This window comes from Prionailurus viverrinus, chromosome D1 (genome assembly GCF_022837055.1).
Source record: "Prionailurus viverrinus isolate Anna chromosome D1, UM_Priviv_1.0, whole genome shotgun sequence".
NCBI lineage: Eukaryota > Metazoa > Chordata > Mammalia > Carnivora > Felidae > Prionailurus > Prionailurus viverrinus.
The window spans coordinates 5,890,248-5,911,550 of NC_062570.1; the positions used below are offsets into that span (position 1 = coordinate 5,890,248).

At 42.7% G+C, this 21,303-nt stretch overlaps 1 protein-coding gene across 2 annotated transcripts in view; it reads right to left on the reverse strand.

Annotated features, from left to right (window-relative positions):
* Positions 1–20,692, reverse strand: part of GUCY1A2 (guanylate cyclase 1 soluble subunit alpha 2) — a 331,514-nt gene extending 310,822 nt beyond the window's left edge. For both annotated transcript variants that reach the window (XM_047877979.1, XM_047877980.1), the window contains exon 1: positions 20,372–20,692. In XM_047877979.1, the coding sequence (XP_047733935.1) occupies positions 20,372–20,692 (321 nt within the window). The remainder of the gene's footprint in view (positions 1–20,371) is intronic.
* Positions 20,693–21,303: the final 611 nt, after the last annotated feature.

A 21,303-nucleotide genomic window follows, 5' to 3' on the forward strand; every position in this document is an offset into this window, starting at 1 on the left:
AGTTACTGCTCTTCTCTGAGCTTTGGTTTCCTCTTCCTTAAATTGGAGTTAACACTAATCGTGGTCCTGCCTACGTCATACATGTCCTGCACGAAACATGCCTTGTAAACTCCAGTGATGGCACTCACTGCTAGTGGCTTTTCTGGATGGAAAGTGTGGGTCAGCACATCATTCCCTCGCAGTCCTGAAGGGGGTTAAATTAAGAAGGGAAAAAAAAATGTCACTAAGGCTTTGTGTTCTTGAGTGCTAAAAAAAAAAAAAAAAATACAGTCAGCAAAAGCCCTTGATTTTTCAAACTCCTCTTCAAGTCGGCTTACACTAAAAACTAATCAAAATAAGCCATTTATCACCTAAAATGGCCATGATAGTAAGAATTGTGGTCATTTTAGATGATTCCAACAAAAGCCATCGAAGCTCTCTCACATTAGAACCAAACTTGTAACTATGTGGTAATTCTTAGCCATTTGCTTGCCTCATTACCTAATGGAAAATTAGTAACTGGGAAAAGGGGCGGGGGTAAAAGGATGTGAGTAAGAAAGGGATACTGGGAAAAGCTGCCTACAGAAGAGGAGAAATGTTTCTGGTGCAGTATTATTTTTTCACATTCTTCCTAGAATACTAAATGAGTTTTAAATACCTTACTCTGCCATTCAGCTTTACAAATGTCACTCAAATGTGGATCCACACAAGTCACATGTACACATTTATACCAAACAACAGAGAATTATCATGAAATGATGCTTGGGAACAAGATCCTGATGGGATATCATCCAGTGCTTTCTAGCTTTAAAAACAACTTAATTTCCTCGCACGTACAAGGGCTCTTAACTGGAGTTTCCAAGGCAAACCCAGTGCAAGGGCATCCATAATTGGCACAATACATATTAACCCATAATTTATTCATTTCAGTAGCCAAATCTCAGGAATTTCTGAGCATTGTAAAACATAAGGACAACATCAGTCCTGCGAGCTTTATTTCAAATGAACCCTGAAGTAGCAGTAACAGCTCTTTAAAAAACACATAATAGTTTATGATACAAAATTAATAAGTATAACAGCATATAATCAAAGTTTTATATATAGATGTGTATATATATATAATATATAATCTCCTGTATATTACATATTATTCCATATTATATTTCCTGTTATATATATCCCATCATATATGTGTGTGTGTATATATATATATATATATATATATATATATATACACATATATATATACTTGATACCTACAGACCAAGGAATATATATTACCCCATATTATATCTCCCATATATCATATATACACACATAGTTGATTCCTACAGACCAAGAACATTAGATAGCTTAATGCAGTTCCAGAGGGCTCTAGAAGGCGGCCTGAGAAGCAGCGAGATATACCCACTTCTATAGCCATCAATGTATGTCGGAGCTTTGTGGGAACCAACACCAAGTTTGATTTCAGGATTTTAGGAGCACCAAGAGAACTATCTTCATGCCATCCATTCCCAATCCTCCCAGCCAAAACTTACTTTCCACTCCTTTAAGGTTCTTAAAATCAAGAGAGGTACTTTTCAACCAAGAATTTAACGTAAGTCCAATTTGTCTGATGGGAGAGACTCATGGCAGATTTTTGCGGCATGAGGTTTTGATAATAAAGAGTGACAGCAGTGAGAAAGAGAGTGAGAGAGAGAAAAGAGAGAGAGAGAGAGAACAGGGACAACCAGAAGTAAATGTCCCCTGCTTCACAATTTTTTTTCAACCTTAAGTCATAACATATGAGAGTTTAACATCAAGGCAGAAACTTTGATACTCTTAACGTAAAGCATACATGATATATAGCCTTGCTTTCATTCCTGTTAGTGACTCTGGAAGAACAAAATAATAAACTTTGTTATTTTAGGTTTTTAAGATGTTTCCAGGCAGGCGTATCTTGATTTGATTTATAAATCACAAAAAGTAGCTGAATACCTTATTTAATGGCCAAGAACCATTGGTCAGATCTTATTTTTAGATTCACATTTTTAGCCTCGTATGTTATAGTTCTACAATGGTAACATTTTTATTGACCCGTACTTGAAAGTGTCTTACTCAATTTTTCTTTGAAAAATTATTATGTGTCCTGGAGTAACTTGTAGTAAAATGCTTTTTCCAATTAAATACCCGATGTAATTGGTAATTTCTGTCATTACTGTCATCATGAATGCTATTGATTAAGACGATTTATCCCACTGCTATAATCAAAATAATTGGATATCTGTGTTAACTAGATATCTGAGACCTAGATTTTTCTCAATAGTCAAGAATGCAAGGCTAATGGTGGAAAATTACACTTACAATTTAACTTAGTATTTGATTTCCTCCATCTTCCCCCTACTCCCATCCCTAGAATGTAGTTGAATAAGGAATGAACTGACCAAGTGCTTAAAACACCAGCAGGCAGCAGCCTCATATACCAGACTTACACAGTTAGGTCCTTGAGAGCTGTGGGTCCCAGCCATTCTCCTTCAGCACGAAGGCTGGGTTCATACTTTGCAAGCAAACTCTTAGAGAAAGAATTTCATTCAGAACAAAAGGAAAGACTGGTTTTCTTTGAAATGTGTTTATAATGGCAGTAAGTTTACACAAGAGGGAGAGAGGGGAAAAAAGGAGACTTTCTAGCTTGCAAACACTGTCAGGTCCACAAAGTGCTTATTGATCGCTATTATCAGGAGGAAACAATAAACCTCTCTTCTCCAGCATCCACACCAGAAACTCCCTCCTATGTGTCTGAAGCTTCAGATGGAATCACAATAGTCAGTAGCTACAATTTACTCTTTCCCCCAATCTTTGTTCCATTTCCATTACAACACAGTTACTTCATCATTATCACTCCTTGTAATAAATGCCTTTAGAGGCAGATTCTTTTGTTAACGAGATAAAAGACATTTTCACTACTCGTGGCAAATTATTAAAAAAACACAATGATAGTAATTATACCTACTCCAGATTTCTACTGAGTGGCATTTTTTAATTCAGAATCCAAAGACAGAGTCATTTCCTTTCTGCCCTGCATAATCAACAGTAGATAGAAAGACGGATACATGCATACATACACACATGAATGACATATACATAGATAAATAGGTAAATATCAAAAATGCTATCAAAATAAACTCATGTTTATATATGTAAACACCATGATGAAAACACAGTTTGTAATAATCTCTGAACCCTTTCCTCAGTGAAAAACACATAAAGAAATAAATTCCTTAAGTTAAAAATCAAATATTTCCTGACACAACTTTTGAAAATCAAGACATCTCCAGGCACCTGGGTTGTTCAGTCAGTTAAGCGTCTGACTCTTGATTTCAGCTCAGGTCATGATCTCACAGTTGGGGTGATGGAGCCCCACATCAGGATCTGCACTGACCGCACAGAGCCTGCTTGGGATTCTCTCTCTCCCCGCTCTCTGTCCCTTCTCTGCTTGCTCTCTGTCTCTCTCTCTCCCAAAATAAGTAAATAAAAACTTTTATTAAAAAAAAAAGAAAATCAAGACATCTCTTATACACAAATTAAACCAATCACACATGAATATGTGAAATTAGAAGACAGAGTGACCCTGCACTGGGAGAATCTGGTCAACAGGCATTTTTAAACAAGACACTTTTTCTTTCGTTGAGTTCTCCATAAGATTACGAATTAGGATGACAGGCTTCTCACCAGGGCAGCGGCAGATTCTCCTTAAATGTTCTGTTGGGGTGATGTGAGTTTTTCTTCCAAGAGTTTTTGCTTTCCCTCGGGATGACTTTATACAAGAAATAGGTTGGAAGAAAGATAAAATCTTTTTCATGCTTTAATCCTGAAATGTTTGCAACAGAATCATAAGAAAAAAATGGGGTCGGAAAGGGGGGGTTGTAATTTTTCCCATGTAACCATGACATAGCCAATTTTTGGCACAGAAAAAGCCAACAATGGATATCTGTTTAATTAACTGGAGTTGAATTTTTTTTTTAAATATGGTTTGATCACATAGCAAAAAGTTATTTCTTCCTCCTTGTACATGATGTAAATTGAGTGGTATAGATTACAAGAGTATTTAAGGAAAACCCAACACTTTGGTTTTCAACTCTGCATATTACTAGCACCATTTTCTTCTCCATAGATCTTGTGTTTTGGCTCATGACACAATAAAGTCAAGCATGCACAGTGGGCATATAGTAAACATATGATGAAAGAATAAAAATAGCAGGACAAAATAATTACTTAAATCTATATATTATGTTTTATTTTGTTTTGGCTACTGTGACCGATTTTAACCCTAAAGTACATTAGTATTTATCAATTCATTTTTTTTCTCACAACATTTGTACGGTATAGTGAAAATAAATATTCTTATATTCACTCTAAATTTATTCATTTGACAAATATTTATTGACCAGCTACTTTGTGCCAGACCCTGGAAAACTTGGGATTTGGCAGTATATAAAAGAGACAAAAATCCTTGCTTGTTGAAATTGAGCAAAATTTATCTAGAAAAGGAGAAGGAGAGGGCCAATGAGCTATATTTGATTGTGTATGCCCTGACTGGCCTTATCTGACCTTACACACCTCCTTTCAACTGTGTGAAACACATTCAATATAACAACAAAGTACAGTCCCATGCACTTGGCCCCTAATCCCTGGAGAGTTCCTTCCATTAGGGACCTTTCCATCAGGGTCAAAAAGAGCTCTAACACTAAACAAAGTCATATCAGACATGGCAAGGGTAAGAACAGGGGTTGTATATATATAATATATATCTCAAATTACTTTTAAAACTGAAAGAGAGCACACTAATACAAGCACAAATCAAAAAAAAAACAGTTCCCGCCACATGTTATCAGGCTTACCAAATTCTATCTTTAGAAGGATAAAAAAAAAAAAAATCTGAAGTGTTCACACTGATAAAAACAATCCAAAAGTTATATGCAGTATAATATACAAATAAAAACATGTACTTCCTGGGGCACCTTGGTGGCTCATTCCGTTAAGCATCCAACTTTGGCTCAAATCATGATCTCGCAGTTTGTGACTTGGAGGCCCACATCAAGCTCTGTGCTGACAGCTCAGAGCCTGGAGCCTGCTTCAGATTCTGTCTCTCCCTCTCTCTCTGCCTTTCCCCTGCTCATGTGCGTGCTCTCTCTCTCTTAAAAATAAACGTTAAAAAAAATTTTTAAATGTCCTTCCTGATTTGAGTATAAAATTTCTGAAGGATGCATTAGGACATTTCTGGCCTCAACTGACATCCCATGGTCAGTGCAGCTACCACAGTTGAACTAGATCTTGGGAACTGCAAATAGCACAAGTTAAACATAAAACTCATTAGGTATACAAAACTATTGGCCAATCCCAGAGTTATAAAATCAGAATGAGATCATAATAAAACAGGTGTAAATAAAACCAAACTTTGCCAGCTGCCTTTGCATCACACCCCTAGTGTGCCATATTACTTTCCCCTTGGGCACAGAGAAAATATCCTCATGCTTGGCCAAGGGACTCAAGACTGTCTCTAGATCAATCCCATTTTTTCTGAAGCCTATTTATCTCATCCATCTCCAACTTTTTTTGACTGTTACCTTCAAACACTAGTCTCCACTTCTTTAATAAAATTTTATTTGGCCTCACAGGCCCTGTCGCTTTTTACTTTTATTGCCAAATGTCTCGGGTGATAAATTGATGCGTATGATATCCTTTGTTTACTCACCACACTTTCCCTCTGTAAATAGGTTTCTATCTCCGAAGCAGGTTTGACATCACTTTTCTAAGGCCCCCAGCCGCTTCATTCACACTGAGCACCACCCTTAAATTCCTGTCATTTCACAAATGGTCATTTCACAAATGTCAACCACCGCAGCCCTTGCTCTCAGATGCTCCCAGCCACCTCCCACCCCCACAGGCAGACAAACAAAACAGCACCCCGGCACCTACATTCTTCAGCTTCTCTTTGTATGCTAGTCTCAATGCTCTCTTAGGATTTTTGTCTCTCTCTCTTTCACTCAGAGAGCTCATCAGTTTTCAAGATATTAGCTACTACGTCCACAAGCTCTTGTCAAAACCCAATGGCAAATCTCTATTTATTGGGTACATTGCCTGCAACGTGACAGGCACTGACTGTGCTGAGGCTGGTGATCCAGCAATGCCAAGCCCTGAAAGAATGCACATGGCACAGCCAACCATTTGCACCTAAATTCAAAACATCCACTGCTTTGGATTCTTTTTCTCCTTCTCTCTGCCCTTCCCCTGCTCGTTCTTTCTCTCTCTCTCTCTCTCTCTCTCTCTCTCTGAAAAATACACATTAAAAATTTTCTTAAAAAAGGGGGCACCTGGGGCGCCTGGGTGGCGCAGCGCAGTCGGTTAAGCGTCCGACTTCAGCCAGGTCACGATCTCGCGGTCCGTGAGTTCGAGCCCCGCGTCGGGCTCTGGGCTGATGGCTCAGAGCCTGGAGCCTGTTTCTGATTCTGTGTCTCCCTCTCTCTCTGCCCCTCCCCCGTTCATGCTCTGTCTCTCTCTGTCCCAAAAATAAATAAACGTTGAAAAAAAAATTAAAAAAAAAAAGGGGGGGGGGCACCTGGGTGGCTCAGTTGGTTGAGCGTCTAACTTCAGCTCAGGTCATGATCTCATGGTCCGTGAATTTGAGGCCCACATCCGGCTCTGGCTGACAGCTCAGAACCTGGAGCCTGCTTCACATTCTGTGTCTCTCTTTATCTCTGCCCTTCCCCTGCTTACTCGCTCTCTCTCTCTCCCTCTTTCCCTCAAAAATAAATAAGCATTAAAAAAATTTTTTTAATCCAAGTGCAAACAAGGTTATCATTGTATTTCTCCCACATGCCATCTCCCCATTACTACCTGTGTCTATCACTGTTTTCAAACGCAGGCACAGGCTGGGCTCCCTGGGAAGCACACTCTGAGAAGATCAGCATGTAGAAAGCTTATTAGGGGGTATTCTTGGGATCAATACCCATGGAACAGCACAGAAGGAGGCAGAACAAGAGGAAAGGAGGAGATGGAGGGTGATGCAGTCTCAGGGGAGGCCTCAGTTTACCCTACATGAAGATGTCCCTTCAGAGTTGGCTAAATGAGGGCAAGAAGATCAAGCCTTCATAGCTTCATGCTCACTAGTTACTGGAAGGGGGCAAGACCTTGGACAAGGCGGCTCTTTTCAGTCTGGGCAATGCATCCAAGGTACTGACAATGGAGGGTGAGAATTCGCATCATGGCTAGCATCCAGGGGAATAAGTCCTTCATTTCTAAAGGGGCATCTAGACACTGCATCACAATGTCCACCATGCGCACTGAGGCTCAAAATATACCACAGGGTGGAAGGAATACAGCGCTTGGAGCTAAACACACCAAAATTCTAATCTCTTCTCTATCAGTAACGAATTGTGATCCTAGGCAAGTTGCTCAACTTCTCTGAATCTCTGATAAGATTATTTTTAAAAGTCACAGACACAAATGGGGAAACATTTAAATGCCTTACACAGGTTAATTGCCTTCTTCCACCCTCTAAGTTGGTGTTGTTGTTTAGAATTCTGCTCTTTCTTTCCCAAGTGCTGTGACTTCTTCCAAAATGACACTTGCTCATCGAGTCAGTGAGGATGCACCGAGCACCACGTGCCAGCCAGGCCTGCTCTGGGCACAGCAAACACCATCGTGTGCACCCAGACAACGCCTCTGCCCTGGAGGGGCCGGAAGTACAGCAGGGAAGACAGAGAACACACAGGAAGACAAGTAGATAAAGAGTAACTTGTGATGGTGAGGGCTGTGATGGCAGTAAACAGCCAGGTGACAGGGGCTGGGTGACAAAGGGCTGCCTGCTGCTGAGGCTGAAACCTCCTGAGAACAGAAGGCTGAGCGAAAACAAAATGGCTGCCCGATGCTTCAGCGAGGCTCGATGTTACACTAAGTAGCCCCTTTCGTGTCTCTTCTGCAAACCTTCCCTCCTCCTTCCTTAGCCCTTTCTTTCAGGAACCAGCGCCACCCTAAAAACACGACAAAGGCAGCGCATACACACTCCCTGTCCCGAAACCCATGAGGTCCTGTATCTCCGGCTAAAACCCCCAGCTCCTTCCTCTCGGTGGGCTTGCAGTTTGAAGACCTAGGCCTCCTGCAGCCTCTTTTGTCCCCCAAAGCAATAAAGCTGTTGATCCTGTTTATCCCCAGGCTCTGTCTTCACACAGAGGTGGGTTTTCCACAACAAGGTGTCATTGAGGAGCTGGAACGTGATAACCAAGAAAGGGCCAGTCACGTGGACAACTGGAGCCAGGGGGCATTTCTGACCTGGGGATTAGGACCAAAGTCCAGAGGCAAGATGGTCCTTGCCTGGAATGTTCAGGGAGCTACTGTAGAACCGTGAGTGTAGGTTAGACCTCACGAGGTGAGGTCAGAAAGGTAGGCTCTTCCCTGTCATGTAGACCGTGGTAAGGTATCAATCCCCATTACTGTTAGGAGTAGCTCATTAAATAAAATGCGTACAGCACTTAGCACGACACCTGAGGCATGGTGAGGACTTGATAAATCAACACCATTGTTATTACTATCATCGTCATTATTGTTGCAGTTTCAAAAGGTCTTTTGCATACAAACCCTTTTTTGTCCCTATATCCCCAGTATCAGGCCAAATAAAGAAAAGTTGGGGTAAGACGAAGAGGAAAGACAGAAGGAGGGGTAGAAGCAGCTGTCATGTACAATACTCAGTAATTGTTTTAAGGTGCTTTTATGTTTTTTAAATCCAAAAGGACCACATCCCATTTCTGTCTGAATGTCCTACTTCAGTCATGTTGCTTCAGGCACATGGTGCGCGTGATGAATGAATCACTGAATGCTCATTTGCTAAATAAATGCTCTATGAATGAATGAAAATGAGAGGTAGGGGAATGCACAAATGAACAAGAGACCAGAATCATACGTGGTTTTTAGATTTCTAGGACAGAACTTTTGGAAGTGTTCATAACCCTGAAAGGTTGCATGCCCAGAAAATGGTGGAAATGTTTCCCATAAAAAGCATAAGAAGGCTGAACAAGATACCCCTCTAACAAAGGGGAGCGAGCACCTACAGGTTTTGCCAAAACTTGTGGCTGGAGGGGAAGGAAGCTTATCAGGAGATGTGATTAACAATATGCCGATTGGTAAAATGGCCGTCAGGAAGGGGTTGGGTAGAGGCAGCAACACGGATTATCTACTGGATTCAAAATACTATGCTGTCATTATACTTCTGATTTTCATAATCCTATAAATTATTACCTTCATCTTATCAGCACCAGGCTCGAACCCACGGAGCTAACCATCCACTCATCACCTTCATTTTATAGATAAGAAACTGAGCCTCAAAGAGACTTAGCCAAGAACACACAAAATAATGGCCAGAGTCAGTGATTGACTCCACAGCCTGTTCTCTTCCCAGAGTGCAGGGAGCAAAAGAATCTGAACCAATGCCGTGGCCCTCAAAAAATCAGCATAGCAGCACAATGAAGTAATGCATAATAGTTAAACACAACGTCTTCAATTCACCATTCACATTTCATTACATATTTACACTTAAGTAAGAGATTCGTATTATCATATATGATTTCAGAGATGGGGAAAGAGAGACAGGAGTTATTTCCCCAAAGTCAAATTAAAATAACAAACAGAATGCAGCATGTGTTGAATTGTAGCTTCTGCACACACATACACACATACACACAGAGGCATTTTTCAAGAAAACAAGGCACACACATGCACATTAGCCAAATTATAAAGAGCACTGTAAAAGTTAAAACTTCTTTTAATTTTTTAATGTTTATTTATTTTTGAGAGAGAGAGAGACAGCAAGAGAGAGAATGAGTGGGGGAGGGGCAGAGAGAGAGAAAGAGAGACAGAATCCCAAGCAGGCTCCAGACTCTAAGCTGTCAGCACAGAGCCTGACACATGGCTCCAACTCATGAACTGAACCATGAGATCATGACTTGAGCCAAAGTCAGATGCTTAACCAACTGAGCCACCCAGGCACCCCAAATTAAAACTTCTTTTAAAATCCACTCCTAACTTGCCTCCCCTTGCCTCCTGCTGGAGTGTGAGAAACTAAGTAAACGCATATTAACTCTCTGAGGCCACAAGAACCTTATAGTTCTTCAGTGTTTCCATTTAGAAGAAATGTCCTGTTCATAAGCATCGGATTATCTAAGATATTCCACTTGTGAGAATGTCCACACACCTATAGCACAGTGGTAATTATGACGCATAATGATGACACTGAGGTACCGAAACCCATAGCCAGTCTCTGGGATTATCAAAGACTGATTAATACAACGAAAATTGCTTAACCCTCAAGTGTGTTTTATTGAATTTCATCCACTGACAAATTGATATTGCATATGTAACAGTTTACTTAGAATGTTTGGTTCACCAAAACTATTTTCTTAACTTTTCAGGTAAGAAAATATCTGCTGGGGAAAAAGGAAGGAAGGAAGGAAGGAAGGGAGGGAGGGAGGGAGAGAGGGAGGGAGGGAGGGAGGATGGATGGAAAGGGAAAGAAAGAAGGAAAGAAGGAAAGAAGGAAGGGAGGAAGGGAAGAGAGAGAAAGAGAGAGAGAGGAAGGAAGAAAGAAAGAAATGTGCTCTCCAATACAAGAGGAAATATGTTGGTAGCCACCATTACTCTAAACTCCACATACTCCACATACACATTACTTCTCATACTCAAGAAGCAGTGTATCAAGTCTGAGCCAAGGAAACCTCATTGTGTAACAACTAAGGACCATAAATAGCGCATTGAATGATGTAACTGAATATTCTCATATTTTTCAAGGATTAATTCTAACTTTGAAAACATCATGTAAATACTAATCAAGCAGATAGAACTGAGTTTTTCAATCACTAATTATGAGTTACCAGTTCTGGTTTGGGGATGGTGTCATGGAGAGGGAAGGCCACCTGGGGGAATCAGCTATTCTAAGAGAATGATTTCAATAGTGAAAACAATAAGACTGAGATATAAATTAAATAAGCTTAACATCAGATCTGCGTCCAATAGAGGATGACTAGAAATGCCTTTGAATATTACAGTCTGCCCCCTGTGACATTCATTCTCATTATTTCCCAAGGCAAAACCCTCTACTTCAATGGATTGCTCTCAAACACCTCACACTCAACTGACATATAGACCTTTTAATATACAAAGCATATACCTTCACAACTTTCTGTCTCTCCTAGTTGTAATCACCTGCTCAGTTTAGGCTACAAATTCATTATGTTCAGCCTCAGCTGGGCCCTCAAAAATTACCCAATAATACATCTACCTATTCCTGGTCAGTTTTCTTTTCCATTCCTTAAGTCAATAATTTCTAACTTTACCACTTTCCTGAAGACTCTATCCCTCCAGCACCATTATTATGTCTATAATGGTCACTGTGGGTGTGCTAGTTTGTGAAGATTTTGTTTAGTAGAATGTTTGATAACACAGGATTTCTTATACATTGAGATAACACTGAATAAAAGAGCATAGCGGGATACCATCTCTATAACTTATAGAGAACCATATCCCTTTCGCAGAAAAGACACAAACAGCTCTAAGTGAGAATACATATGCCCCCCCCCCCGTTACTGTGTCTCTAGGCATTTGCGATAATCATACTAAGCAAAGTTAAAGATAATTGGCATAAAATCTATAGATTATTGTGAAGCTACAATAAAATACCCAATACAGAGTGTCGTGAAAATTTTAAAGCACTGTAAAACATCTTATAACTATATTTACTCCTATTTGTGATTGAGCAAAAGCTACAAACAGAACACTTCATGAAGCAGAACTGAAATATGGCAGCATAAAATAATGGGAGCCTACAAAGCATTAGCAGATACACCACAATCTACACAAGGATTTATTCGACATTTATTTGTTCTCCTAACATTTACTGAGGGGCTTTATAAATCAGACTTTCTAGGGGCACCTGGTGGCTCAGTCGGTTAAGCGTCTGACTCTTGGTGTTGGCTCAGGTCATGATCTCACAGTTTCCTGGGTTTGAGCCCCACGTTGGGCTCTGTGCTGGCAGTACAGAGCCTGCTTGGGATCCTCTGTCTCCCTCTCTCTCTGCCCTTCCCCCACTTTCACTGTCTGTCTCTGTCTCTCTCAAAAGAAATAAATAAACTTTAAAATAAATAAATAAGTAAATAAATAGGTAAATGACTTTCTACTAGGCGTGAACATATATAGATCTCTGCCTTAAGGAGGCAGAATAAACCAAAATCACATTACAACACAGTAAGTACCATACTAGAGATGTGAAAGATAACTTAGTAGTCCATAGGGAAAATAATGCAGTGACCGGAAACAAGATGGATGGATGTGTGTGTGTGTGTGTGTGTGTGTGTGTGTGTGTGTGTGTTTGCCTGTCGGTCCGTCTCTAGTTGTGTGTGCACAATACCAATTAAAAAAACCATTCTCTCCCAATATTAAGTTGGAGGGTTTATGCATGAAGAAGTATAGGCATAAAGCAACAAGAAATGGAAGCATATTCTAGAACATTTTTATTTCCTCCACCAGGCACAGCAGACTCACACATAACAAACTATGGTGAAAGGAAAAGGAGGCAAAGGTGACTTCAAGGACTTACAAGTAAGATAACATCAGGATTTCCACAGGGACAGCCTCCTCTCATGACAGAATGGTTCTAGAGTTCTCTGCAAATGCAAATTTCTTTAAATGTTGGATCACCATTTATCTGGACAGTTCAACTGGACTCTTACCCAGCTCAACCACGGAATGAGAGAAAGACTAATTGGCTACAGATGGAGATATGAGCAACCGGTATTATATTTGTCATGTTTTGGTAGGGTTTGAAGGCTGGTTCTACATGTCTGCTATCTGAATGTCCTATTGCTTCTTTTCTAGGAAGATCATTTTTTTCTGGCATCCAGATGTTTCTTTCTCCCTTCACCTTAAAAAAAAAAATGTATTGGCATACAAACAAGTCATTGCTCCAAAAGGAACCAGTAGAAGGAACATTTGAGAAATGCCATGTCAGTCTCACTCCGAAAACCAAACTCAGAATGCAATGTCAAGTGGACCCTCACAACAACCCTTCTCCCTTCTCCTCTACTCTCCCCAACATTTTTTGAATAGCTGTTTCTTGAATCAGAGGAAAGAGGCCACAGAACACTGACGGCAATGACATGTGACCTATTGAACAGAAACTTCGGGAAGCTAACAAGGCATCCTCAGCAAAAATGGGAAGAGGGTCATAAATAATTGAAACCACAAACAGTGAAATCTCAGATACCTTCTGCCACACAACCAACCAGGTTATTTTGAACACAAAGGATACCATATGAGACATGGCTCCAAGTCACTGCCTTTATTCTGTCCCTGTTGGTCAGTAATTGCTTGACACGTATTCACCCCAAAGGAGTCACTTCCAGATCTATTCTGTCCAAAAAATTCAGTCTGCAGAGCTCAGTGAGCCTGGATCTACGATCCTGACAGTATGGAATTCAGTCACTTTCGGTGTGCCTAGCAATCACCTGGAGTGTGACTTAAAAGTTAGAGCCCATGCCCCTCCCTAGGGCTACAAACTAGACTTTCTGAGGAAGAGGCCCGAGAATCTGCATTTTCACAACTTTCTTCAGGTATTTCTTATGTTCAACGAGGTCTGATAAACCACTAGCTTAAAGGAAGACCTGTTTAATGAGCCTCAGATAAAGCCTGTACTGATAGTGACTTTTCACTGTTCTATTTATAAGAATGTTCACTCTTTCTCAATTCCCCACCACAGCTCAACAGATCTCCAGGCTTCAGAGATATTTCCAGCTCCCCTACTTCCTAAATCACTCTAGTCTGGAATTGTCAATTTTATGAGATACTCTGAGTTTACAGCACATAATTCTAGGTCTTCAGATCCCGTCCTGAAGTGATATTTGAAGAGCAGAATTATGTCATTCCAGCTCTTAAGAGTGCATTTCTGGCAGCAGGATCCCACTTGCTGACAAACATATTTCTCTCATTTGGGAGGGAATTGTATAAAAAAAAAAAACTAAGAAAATATAAGGAAACTGGAGGAGAGTCATCACATTTACCTAACTTCTTAAAATACAAATGGGCCACTCGCTAAGTTTCCAGGAGGAGGAAACTAACTACTCCATCTGCTCTCTTTGAACATGACTGCATTCTGAAGTTTTGCTTTAAAAGGCAGGTGTAGGGGGTGCCTGGGTGGCTCAGTCAGTTAAGCATCTGACTCTTGGTTTCAGCTCGGGTCATGATCTCACGGTTTGTGGGTTCAAGCCCCGCATTGGGCTCTGTGCTGATAATGTGGAGTCTGCTTGGGATTGTCTCTGCCCACCCCCCACTCTCTCTCAAATAAATAAATAAACTTAAAAAAAATTTTTTAATGGCAGGTGTAAGTAAAATTCAAACACGTTCACATACTTGAAAGTATCTCTCACAGACTGGGCACAAAATATAAATACTTTGTTTGAACCACACATAATACAAGAAACCTCAAACACAAAAGAAATAATGGAATTTGACAACTGAACAAAGAACATCCACTCATTTATTCTGAGTATTTTACTGAGTCACCCATCAGGTACCAGGTACTGTGCTAAATATGAGACCAACATAAGAGTATCAAGGTAAGAGTCAGAATTTAAAAAGAGGAACTTTAAATTTTGAGCTAAATACTAGCTCATGCATGAAGTAAGGGAAACCTGGTCACCAGACAGCCCTAGCAAATATTCTCCCTACTAATATCAGCTGATCCTTTTTCCTTCCTAGATATGTGTGAAATTCCAAAAGGGATCATTCTGTCTTCTTGCTAACTCACAGTGAATGACGTATATACCTCGATACAATCAATGCATTTATTTTCCTACCACATGCAATGAAATACGTGTCTTTCAATTTCTACCTTCAGCTTTACATGATGGAACAAGTCCAAAAAAAAAAAAAAAAGGTAAATGAAAGAGCAATGATGATATAGATGGAAAACACGTAACAGTACTCAAGTACTCTCCCCACATTTCCCAGAGTATTTCGAGGTAGATAAATCACATACTAAAAAGGAACGTATAATCACTTATCACCTCGGCCTACAAACTAAGAATCACTGATGGCATTTCTCATTGTCAAAAATCAACTTCAAAATAAAGACTTAACAACTGAGCCAGTAGCCAAACAAGGATAGAGCACTGTACATGAAACATAAATGCCACTAGCTGGGTAACTACTGGACATCACAGCCTAAGCCCTTGAACAGCCGTACAAATTCGTTTGAATGGGGAATTAGTTAGATGGGGAATGCTTGAAATTCTCAGGCAATAAAAATAAGCAATTTCTCTATCACCTCTCTAATTTTCTTTCTAATCTAAAACTGACTTATTGGAAAATACCCACATTCTACCAAATATACACACCCTTGTATTTTTAGAGAATTTACAAGACTGGTTTTCATAATGCCACATAGCATTCAGCAGTTTGCTGGAAATGTTTGAATCTGCAATGATTACACATGCTCATGCACACACAGGAGTCCTAGCCAGGAAGCCAAAAAGGGACTCCAGTTTTAATTTTTTTAATGGATTGGCTGGGCAAGGCCAACAAAATTAATTCCTTCTTATCACCTTTTTTTCTGAGGACATGACATCAGTTAACGCATAAACTCCTTCAATAAGGTTATCAGCAAGTAATTATTGCAAAAAAAAAGTAAAAGAAAAAAGAAAATTTTTATGTAGAAAAATTTTCAATCATTTGGAGACATTCGAATTCAGTTGAAATTGATGGATCGCAGTCTGAAGCTAATGTTTTACTGTGTTGCAGGAGTGTCACAAAGAATAGTGCCCTCTTTCACAACAAATCCACACGGTAGCTATTATTCCTATTTCACAAAATAGGAAACCAAGGCTCTGAGAAGGGAGGAGTCACCTTTCCAGGGTCCCACACTTAGTAAGGGGCTCAGCAGGGAGTTACTCAAACCCACAGCTGTCCAATTCCAAATCCGCCTTCCTTCAGCTCTGCCATAATGCTTCTCAATGACTAGGGATGAGGTACGGAAATGTGACAGATGGCCATCAAATTCTGATTTCAGATTCCAGCATCTAATTACTACAGATATAAAAACATGGATCTACTAGAATACCTTTTGTCTAACTTTTTAATTTTAATGGATGTGTTGCTCAGAACTTATTAGCCAAATTGAGCCCCAAATCTTGAAATCATCAATAAGATATATAAGTTGATGAAGTATCCTCTCTCATGAATATACCATACTCATTTTTCATTATTTCCATATTAGTACCACTGTCACATTCTAAGGGGTTTTTTGGGTTTTTTTAAGGGTTTACACAGGGCGGAGAGCTCATTTTATTTAATATCAGGGAAGGCTAAATGTGTATTTTTTCATATTCTTCCACTTTTTCTAGACATGTGCCAATACAATTTCCTTTCCACTAATAATGAAGCAATTTTTGTTTTGTTTTGTTTTGTTTTGTTTTGTTTTGTTTTTGCTGCTTGAACGTAGGCTTCCCTTCCATTTCCTTTCCTCGCTGTTCTCTCATTTTCTTGGACTACTCTCTGTCAGTAGCTTTCCTCCCCTTATTTGCCACCCTTCCAGTTACTTTTCTTCCTGCCATTCGGCTCTCCAAAGCTTCCGGGGCCTTGAGAGCCACCTGCGATGCTGTGACAGCCAACAGTTCTGCGACAAGAAAACCAGCGAAGCCATGACCTTAAACTGGTCCCTTGGAATATCTTCACCGACAGGCTGACATTAGCAATCCCAAGCCCGGTAAGTGATAGGGTTCTAAGTGATAGGGTTCTCAACAACTCTCATTTATAAGAACAAAATAGCAATACATGAGTTACTAAATTCACCCTTGATGTAAAATCCCCAGCTGTTTCTCCATATGTGTTCCCAAGTAAATGATTTCAAAATCAATAATGTGATAAGTGATTTATGCATCTTCAGCCAGGTCTTTAGGATTATTTTTATTGCTATGGCTGTGCCCCAGAGATTCACAATGAACAAAATTATCCACAGCGAATGGTAAATCAACTTCCTGTAGACAGCTCCAAGACAATCGGAGTTCTTATGTTTTCCTTCAGCACAGCTTCCTTAAAATAAAGGCTATAATTAAAGAAGTTCCATGAGGTCAAGGACCGGGAATGTTTTGTTTGGAATATGTATTGCCAGTACTTTGCACAATACTTACCACACACTAGATCCACAAATATTTCAAATATTTTTAAATAACCGCGCGGAATAAATGTCCCTACTTCAGAAAGTACTACTTTCTTCAAAGTTTTAAAACTTATAGATGCCTGCTCTTCTCTGGCATGCCTTTATAAGAGCTTATCAAAAGCTTGAAAATATGTCTTCATAGGTTGCAAGAACAGGGAGGGATCCTGGGAACCCTAAGAGCCACACCGTACAGACAAGGGGGCTCCCAGAGGGTTAAAGTAACATGCACAGGGATAGATAAGTAGTTAGTTGTCCAAGGTCCAGTGAATGAGAACCAGGCCTCATGAATTCTGGAATTTTTTCACTTTCACCAATTCAGTTTACTTTCATCATTAAAACGGTGTTAAGTATTAACAATATTTACAGCCAACATCAATGTATCTAACAATGCCTATCAAAAATGTCAAAAACCTGAGTGTGACTATTCCAATGATCCAACAGCTAGCTGAATCACTTGGCCATATCCTTGGGCTTATTAAATTCATTTCCTACTTGCAAGTTATTCTGAATAAAGAGCCAATCTGCTGTGGTTGAGACAACATTCCATGGCGAGGCCACGAAGAAGGCAGAAACTTCCACAGCAAAGACAGCTTCTCCTAAGGTACGCTGTGACAGAATATAAAAAAGGGTTCCCAACACAAAACAGCTGGAAACTGCCCTCTTAGAATGCTCTGGTTATAACTACTCGTTATTAAATTACTTCTTTCAAAAATAGTCACTTGGTGCTAATGAAAGAGAATGGAGAAGACATAATTTGTTTCCCCAAGTGTTGTCAGAGAAACTTAGAATGCTGACAACATAAGAAAATGAATCTACAGAAACTTCTTGAAGCAGAGTTCTAGACTGCCAAAAAAAGGGGGGGGGGGAGGGTGGAGGACACAGAAAAAAGTCACCGCTTTGAAATAAAATCTTTGTGGTTTTTGTGTTACCAAGTCTACAGGTGATATGGTTAGCCAAAGAAAATCTGCTCCTATGTGCCTTAGGATGTTGAAAATATTTATACCATACTCACCTGTATGCTGTCAGCATTGTAGCTAATAGGCTAATTTCAAAATGGAAAATAACTGTACCATGGGAAGCAGACAGAGCTGTTACCTATATATGATCATTGCAATGATTTGCAAATTTCTTATCCTGAAAACTATTATCTGGGCACATGCTTTTTATCCATCAGAAAGCTAGTGTCATTCAAATTTGACCTATAAAGGTAAAAATCAGAAGCTATTCCTTCCTTCCCTCTTATTCTGGCAGTAAATACTTGAGTTCAGTTTATTTTATGCACCTCTCACCTAAGGGGTCGAGAACAGCCTTCAGTTAAATCGGCATTACCGGAGGCACTGCCATGACTTCTTAGAGATTTGTAAATTCTGATTCGAAGGCAAAAAGAAAACTCCAAAATGATAAAAAAAAAAAAACACCCCCCAAAACTAGTCATTTCCTTCAGTAAAATCACTGTATCAGATACGAATCTGTTGTACTGACCAATTACTACATTGCACAAATGTTGCTCTAGGTACTAACACAACACTACAGACCTGCAGATTACCGGCCTCCTTTCATAAAGGCTTCTAAGTTCAACAATTTGCAACATCACATAGTTCCTAAGATGATGCGTCTTGGGAAGTATTTGCAGTAAAGAATAGCGAACAGTTGCCAACCCATTCTGAGATCTGTTTGTATGTTATCAATGGAAGGCGTGGAAGGAAGGAAGGGACGCTGAAGGGAAAATACGCAAGGAAAGGAAGAGGACTGAGAGTAGTTTCATTGTCAGAGACAGAAAAGGTCCTTCTTCACTAATGCCAGGGCCACAGGGATATTTGTAGGAGTGCCCGGTACTAATACCCTGTCCCTCCGGATCCCACGCTTTCACAGGTGCCTCCTCTATCATCATTTGCAAGAGTGCTTTCAAAAGTGAGATTCCAGAATAGTCAAAGAAGATGGCTGTTCAGATTCATTTCACAAACTTTGAGAAAAGGAAGAGGAGTGTAGGGGTGCACCCAGGGGTGCAAAGGTTAAAGTTCTGTGCCGAGTGGAAGCCCCTGCACCCAAGACCAGGATGAGAATAAAAGGCTTCTCAGGAGATTTGACACAGAACCTCCTTAGGATGCCGTCTGCACTGGAGCGGATTCCTTCAAAACAGAGCTCACCTGTCACAGAAGGACTGGAACAGAGGTCTGGCATTCCTGCGGTGGGTAAAAGTCAAGGGTAGGTGAACAGCCTGAACAGGAATGAGGCAGAAGCCACTGGAAAAACGTCTAGAACGTGGAGGAGTCTGGAGCACACCCCGAAATGCTGATGCAGACATCCCGGGTGAGCACAAGTTTAAGAGAAGGCTAGGAAGGCATTTAGTAATTCAACACATCAGTATAAAGCGTCCAATACAAGGCAGCCAGGACAAAATGAGGGAGAAAGCACTGAAGAATCCAGGGTAAAGGGAGTGAAGGTTGAGGCAGGTGTGCAAGAAACACCAGGGAGGTTTAGAAAAGCAGACACCAGGCTCCCCCAGAGAAGAAAGTTGAGCCAGTAAATGCTCAGGGAATAAGGGGGGGGGGGGGGAGGGCAGCGGGTGGGGAAAAAAACCAGAGATCATTAGAAGGCAACTCGGAAAAGTATCTGACAGCCAGTTCCTGAAATTCTTGAGAAAAGGGATGCAACACAGAAGGCAGAAAGCCTGTGGAATTCAGAGATGTCAGAAAAGGTCACGCGGAGCCCAAGAGAGTGTGGGAAAAAAAAAGAGAGGAAGAGTTTCCTGGAAGGGGCAGGGGCTCCTTTGGGATCCTGGGGAACAGTGAGGCAGGACCGGGAAAGGGGAGCTGCACGACACTGGGCCTGGGAAAGTTTAGGGATAGCAGAACAGGTGGGTGTGAAGGGGGCGCCGGGGTGACCGAGAGCGAGCAGGAGTGCACGGCTAGGAGGGGAGCGTCCGGGCCACCACACCCCCCCCTCCCCCGCGTAGAACCCTGACACCCCTATGTGTGAAGCCTCGCCCCGCCGCCGCGCGCGCTGACGCCCCCCTCCGGCCGGGCGCAGGGGTAGGGGGCGGCCCGGGGACCGCAGCCGGCTCGCCCCCCAGAGGCCGGGCTCGGCGCGCACGCCCGCGCTCTCCCGGCGCCAACTTTCCCCACCCGGGTCCTCCGCCCCCCACCCCCCCGGGCTCACCGAGGGCGCCGTCAGGCGGCTGATGCTCTCGCCCAGCGAGTCCAGGTTGACCCGCCTCCGGCGCTGCGCCCTCCGGGCCCCGGCCGTGGCGGCGGCGGCGGCGGCGGCTGAGGCGGAGGAGGAGGAGGAGGAGGCGGCGGCGGCGGCAGGGGCCGGGGCGACGGCGGCGGCCGCGCGGGGCTCGGGCGGCCCGGGCGGGCTCCGGCTGCCGTTCCAGCAGAGCCGGGACAGGGGGCACTCGCCCTCGTCCTCGGGACTGGTCTCCAGGTAGTCGGAGCCCAGGGAGCTGAAGGACTCGGACGAGATCTTCCTCCGAGACATGCTGCGGGCGGCCCTGCGGCGGCCGAGGCGGCGGCGGCGGCGGGGACGCGGGCGGCGGCCGCGGTGGCGGCGGTGGCGGCGGGACCCGCGGGCGGCGGCGTTAGGCGCGTCGGGGTCGCGGGGCTGTACGGGCGCGCCCGGCCGGGCGGGAGTCCCCGGAGCCGCGGAGCCCGCGCGAGCGGCCGCTCATGGCGGGAACTTGGGGCCCGGGCGCGGCGGCGACGCCAGGCTGCGCTAGGGGGCCGCCGCCGCCGCCTCCGCCGCTGCTCGCGCCGCGCCGCCTCTGCGCTCGCCCGGCCGCCTGGCGGTGCGCCGCGCTCCCGCTCCCGCTCAAGGGGAGGCTGCGAGAGTGCGGCCGCGGGCGGCGGGGCGGCGGCGCTGCGGCCCCGAGCGGTCCGGGAGGCTGAGCTTCTGCCGCCCGCGCGCCGATCGCTCCCCCCTTCCCCTCTCTCCGCCCGCCCCTCGCCGCCCGCCTCCCTCCTTCTCCCTTTATCAGCCCCCCCCCCCCCGTGCGCTCCCTCCGCCGGTATCACGTGTCGCCATCATACTCGTTGCGAGTCCCAGCCTCGCCCGTCGCCACGTTTCAGGAGCAACGAGGACACTTGGTCGCC